The sequence below is a fragment of the Strigops habroptila genome, chromosome 1 (genome assembly GCF_004027225.2).
Source record: "Strigops habroptila isolate Jane chromosome 1, bStrHab1.2.pri, whole genome shotgun sequence".
Lineage (NCBI taxonomy): Eukaryota > Metazoa > Chordata > Aves > Psittaciformes > Psittacidae > Strigops > Strigops habroptila.
This window is the reverse complement of record NC_044277.2, coordinates 28,872,999-28,879,012: the sequence shown is the minus strand read 5'-3', so window position 1 is coordinate 28,879,012 and position 6,014 is coordinate 28,872,999. Positions and strand designations below refer to the sequence as shown.

At 40.5% G+C, this 6,014-nt stretch overlaps 1 protein-coding gene across 1 annotated transcript; it reads right to left on the bottom strand.

Moving 5' to 3' along the window:
• Positions 1-692: 692 nt before the first annotated feature.
• Positions 693-4,801, bottom strand: LOC115607857 (myelin P2 protein). The gene is made up of 4 exons (XM_030485602.1): positions 4,609-4,801; positions 2,932-3,104; positions 2,567-2,668; positions 693-949 (listed from the first exon to the last, which is right to left on the bottom strand). Exons 1-4 carry the CDS (start codon positions 4,679-4,681, stop codon positions 899-901), a joined length of 399 nt encoding a protein of 132 aa, XP_030341462.1. The 5' UTR covers positions 4,682-4,801; the 3' UTR covers positions 693-898.
• Between the last annotated feature and the right edge of the window lie 1,213 nt (positions 4,802-6,014).

The following is a 6,014-nucleotide window of genomic DNA, read 5'->3' as shown; positions in this document are numbered from 1 at the left end:
TTTGGTTTATCTATTTTTTTCTTAGTTAAAAGCAGAGTAAGTGCAATGAGAGGAATGAACAGCTCAGCTACTTGGCTAGGCTTGGTAGCAAACTCTAACCAACGAAATCTCTTTTGTGTGCTTAACATTAAGCACACACTTAAATGCTGTACTAGAAGTAGGCTGGATTGCTGAGTACTTTCCAGAATGAAGGCCTCTACCCTGAAGATTTCTGGAATTCACACCTGCTTCACACTTTGTTTCATAGGTGAAGAGCTTTTTTGGCAGAGAAATATGTATATATTTTGATACATTTTTCCTCCAGTAGCTGTTCTCTTCCAAATGAATAAAAAAAGTGGTACTGAAAGAAGTATAAACATTTTGTGAAGAGTATGAAATAACGATGTGCTAAAACTGTAAGGCTGAAACAGTAAATCATACTGAAAGTAAAAAATTCTGTCAGTAAAGATAATTTTCCCTATAGGAATTATTCAGCAATAAAATCTTTTACAGGAAAGAAATTGTGAATCCATGAGATGATAATTTTTCACTTATCAAGGAACAGGTGTTAATCCTCTCTCAGAGGCAGACCAGTTGGGTTTCACCATTTTACTTAGAAATAGCCTAGCCACTTATACAGACAGGAACAACAGAGAAGATGGTGCCATCCAAGAAAGAAGACTTTAATAATTCACGTGGAGACAAATATTATATTTTATATGTTCAGAAGCTTTTTATTGGATCACCACAATACTTTGGATTAGTTATACTATGGCTCTGAAATATCAAATTATAGTGTAGTCATTTTCCAAATAAAAGGAAATAAGAAAATAAAGAAGCGCAGTGCGTGAGGCTTTGGTCACTGAACTAAGCCGAGTTTTATGAGCCAGTCCCACTCCAGTGTGGAAAGGGAATTTCTTCACACTCTTTCATAGACTCTAGTGCAGACAACTCCTCTCATGGCACATTCCTAAGGCACAAAGGAAAAGATTAATATAAACCCTTTGCTGACAGCAGGTGTGTCTGCCGCAGTAACATCTGAAGTCAGTGAAAATCCAGATGTCACATTTTACATCTTTATACAATTTTTGGAGCAAACAAAAAAGCTTTTTTTATATATCAAATGGAGTGATTTCTATTCTAACATCTTTGGACTTGAGTGGCATATAACAACACGTAGATTGCAAAACCAGGCTTAGCTTCAGAAACATGTTTACCATCCTTGGTATTATGCTGGCTTGACAGAAATATCAGCCCCACCTAGTTTATTATACCATGGCCCATGAATGCTTCCAGTTCTACAAAGATCTTTTTGAGGAAGCAGAAGTAGCCTGGGTAGCTCAGAGGTCAGGTTTCTGGCCTAAAAAACTTTATATCTATGAGTCAGAAAACATTTCTCCTGACTCTCTTGCCCCAGTGGCCTTCCCTTCAGTGGCTCCTGGTGATTCACAGCCACAGGATGCATGCGACAGAGGCGATGGGACACTAAGAAGAATTCATTGGTCTGCAAAAGAGAAACCTCCTCCACAACCTTGTTCGAGTCAAGGGGCAGAGAGCAGGACACCAATGGAAAAGGGACCCTACCTCTCTTTTTGAAGATAATTTAATAATTAGAAAAAATTTACACAGAAATGCAGCCATGAGGAGGCATGAAAGCAAATAACCCTTCCAAATGCATGAAAGCTTAAAACAAAATGCAGTCAGAACAAGCTAGCACTTAAAGGCATAATGATTTCAAACAAGTCACCAAAATTGGCTCCACTCTTAAAAAACCTTAATGAACAAAGAAATTTCTTTCATTCGAAAGTGAAATCTTAATTTTAATGGCAGCCCTAACCCTAAGTTCCCTAAAATGTGTATCACCCTGGCTTGGCCATCCCACGGTTTTCACATGGCTGCTAGAGAAAGGCAGATTGAATGAGGGGTGAGGGAAAGCCCACATTCCCGTGTCCCTAGGAAAGACACTGTTCTCTTACTGTAGTGGGTGTTTCAGAGGAGCCGTCAGGACGTGCCAGTCCCTGCTGCAGGTCACCACGCAGGCAGGCATGGGCACAGAGGTGCTGGCTTTCACACAATAACCCTCAAGCACCTGCTTAGTGTGCTCGGCATGCTCATGTGGAAAAAGCAAACAGAAGCGTGTGAATTGATGGGCTTTAGCAGAAATACCTGAGTGGAAATGTGTAAAGTCGGATTTCTAAGGTGGGCAGGCTTTATTCCAAAGATGGGAAAAAGTAAAGAGCCATTCCAGGGACAACACTACCCGACTTGCAAACTTTTATTTGCATTTCACAGGTTTCTGCCACTTGAAAAACTCCTTCTTTTTTTTAAAAATAATAACCTTGAGAGCAGTGAATATGCTGTCAATTTATGGCAGCTCCGCCAAAATAGCCACTTTAAAGACAATTTGCTGTATGGAACAATATTTCTTTCCTTTCACTTTGTTTCCTAAGTTTGGTTCCCTTTTTATTCCTCTTAATTTACTTCATAAGCCAAAGAGAAAGACAAAATTGACAGTCTGTTTAGACAGAAACAAACTGAATGCTGCGTTCTTCTGACCTCCATCAGCATACAAGGAATGTGAACTCACCACCACCATTTTCCCATCAACCAGTCTTCTCTTTATCGTGGTGTCTTTGCCATTCCACTTCTGCACTTGCACCAATGCCCCTTTCTCCAAGGTTACAACACTCTGCAAAGGCCAAGAGAAGAGTTTCAAACTGCAGCCCGAGCTATGCAGATTAGAGCAGCAATTCACTTTACAGTCAGTGAGATCTGCATTCTTGGCTAATGACTCACCTAGTAATACTAGTTTCAGCACCATATTATTTCTTCTTTCAGTGCTTTCTTTGAATAGTTTGGAAAACTCATACTGCCCTAAGGGGGTAGGAAAAACTCCTCCTGGTGTTCTTCTAGGCAATGTCCTTACCACCCAGAGATCATCAGCACTCTTACCTTGGCTTTCCGATCATCTGCTGTTGTTTCATCAAACTGCTGGCCCAGTTTGAAAGAGATCGTTGTATTTTTGAAGGTGCTTTCAGTTCTGATGGTTACTATGTCCCCCTTCATACTGATGATCACATTAGGCTTTGCCAGGCCACCTAGTTTCCGGGTAGCTAAGCCAACTCCTAGAAATGAGAAACAAAACTATCATTACATTATAGCAAGCAAGAAACTCAGTATCCTTTCATAAATGTTCAGTGACAGAATAAGGAACAGTTTCACCTAGAATGTTCTAATGCCTGATTCAGATGAGGCACTAATTTTTTGAATGTGGAAGTACTGTGTTCAGAGGCTGAGGAAGCCCCAGTTGATAGAGTGCACCCTCAGCAAGAAATAAATATATACATAAGCATACGCTTGTGTACGTTTAGCTAAGAAGAAACATAGTTGGTTACAAATCTGGATGAATTATCTGGACGTAAAGATAGAATGTGTAGAAAATTTCAGAGGAAAAGTCTACTCCTTATAAAAGCTCACAAAAATCCTTTTATAAAAAAAAAATTCTTGACAAATCTGAAAATCTGCACTTTTGTTAACCAGCTGCAAGGGAGAAGCTGGGTACCGAACTGCCAATATATTGGTGTTTTTTCATTAAAACATACTGGAGATTGGGCAATTCCTAGGTTGCTACTAACATCCCCTAAGGATCCTTACATGTAAATCTCACTGAAAAGTACAAGTATGAAATAAAGAAGTCAAGTATAAGAGCAAAGAGCTGCAGAGAGCTTCAGGGCAAATCCCATCTCAAAGCCTTTTATATTGCCTAGTGCTTTTCAGTCCAGTTCATTGTCTACAAGTTGTGAGGTCTGGGGCAAGTTAGAATGAGGGCCACTGGCAATGCATTGCTGTTTGATAAAAGCAGAAAGCATAGCATTTGTTAATGCTATGCTATGCTCAGATGAAATGATACATATAAAAGGGTATAAAGCTATCTGTAGACTATAACAATATTTACAGTAATTATTCTATACTAAACAATTCTGTTCAGATCTTCAGAAAAATATCTGTAGCTGGACATTTACTCTGGTTAATTAATTTACTGCTTTTTTTTTTGTTATTCAGTTTAGCATTTCAAAGAAAGGGAATCAGTGTTTCAATGAATCATTTATATAGCAAAAGCAATGCTGTAGTTGACTATATCTGTACGCCTGCTATATAGGAATGAAGCCAGCATTAAAATGAAAAACAATGCCTAATTTATTACATTCCTGGCATTCTTCAGTAACAGATAGATCCATTCATAGGATTTAGACCTCTGAAACCAAAATGCCATGAGACATCAGCTCCATTATATATTGTAAATTACCACAAGTCATGAGTTTAATGGTGCAGTTGAGAGAAACACAAAAAATGCTGCATTTCCATAGATTCTTCTTATTACAGAAAAACAAATTAAATCAGGCCAGTTTGGTTAGACAGAAGTAAATTTGTTATAGTAATTCAACAGCTACCTTTTTGTTTCTCCATTTTATATGCTAAAGGAAAGAAATTAAATTATGCTAGAAAGGGAACCTAAGTGCTTTTGTGGCCAGGAAGAAGGCACCATCCATGAGCAAAGCATAAGATGAAAAAAAGACATTCCCAAAGAAAGCTTATTTAAAAAAACAAACAAAAAAGAACATTTCTCACCCAATTCTTTCATATAGTCATCAAAATTTTCACTGGAGATGAGTTTCCAGGCGCCCACAAATCGGTTACACATTGTATAGGCTTTGCGAGGCAGTGGTCCTGCAGGGAGAGGCAGTGGCCACAGCAGCTCTTGGTGGGAGTCAGAGAGATTATGTTCCTGGCTCAGACCTTGCTGGCCTCCTTTTAAAGATGCCCAGTCCTTGCAGCACTCAGCACAGGGCCAATAAGCGAGGCCGTGCCAGGGCAAGACAATGTGCACCTTGTCCAAGGCAGCCGTGTCAGTACCAAGGCTCCGGGTGACGCCTGCGTCGGCTTTCTCCACTGAACAGATCAGGACACTGAGGGGTGCGTGCAAATGAGGATATGAGGTTACCACTGCACCTGCTGAGCAGTCGGGGCACAGCAGTGAGGTCTCAGCAACATGGAGCCACCAAGCACAAAAACACTGCAACCATCTGAAACCCAGCTCTGACTGTCCTCCCAGTGCCATTTTCCTGGAAGGGATTTAGAACAATCACCTAGTCCAACTGTCTGACCAATTCGGGGCTGACCAGACCTTAGAACTTGTTGTTCAGGTCATTGTCCAAATGCCTCTTAAACACTGACAGGCTTGGGGCATCAACCACCTCTCTAGGAAGCCTGTTTCAGTGTTTGACCAGCCTCTTGGTAACGAAATGCTGTCTAATGTCCCATCTGAATCTCCCTTGGCACAGTTTTGAACCATTCCTATGTGTCCTATCATTGGATAACAGGAAAAAGTGATCAGCATCTCCTTTTACACATAAAGGGTCATATACTGCTCCCTTTCTGCCTTTTGGCACCTGGATAGTTGGTCTGTCATAGAGTTAAGGGCAAAGCTAAGCCAGCACAGTCGTATAAGCAGTTGCATTCAAATGTGTCCTATCATCACATTTCTTCAAGCTCCCCCGTTCCCATGAAAAGAGCCCATAACCTCCCTGGGTCCACATGTCCCTTGTACTGGGGAGCCCACTACTGGACTCAGTATTCCAGGTGTGGCCTTGCCAGTGCTGAGTAGGGAGAAAGTATTGACTCCCTCACCCTGCAACACTCCTAATGCAGCACACATCTCCTTCTTTGCTGCAAGGGCATCTTGCTGGCTTATATTCAGCTTGGTGTCCACCAGGACCCCCAGGACCAATTCTGCAAAGCTGAATTTGGAAGTTTGAAAAGTTTGAGTTTGAACATTTAAAAACTTTTTTTTAAAGTGTACATTTAGATCTATTGTCTTGTGGTTAGTAAAAACCAGACACAAAGAACAAATCCGTAAACCATATGTAGATTTGACAGACAAGGATTTAAAGCACTGAAATTCAAGACACCTCATATTAGCTGAAACTATTTAGTGTAAGACCACATCAACTGTAATTCTGTCCTTCCCTTCCTAA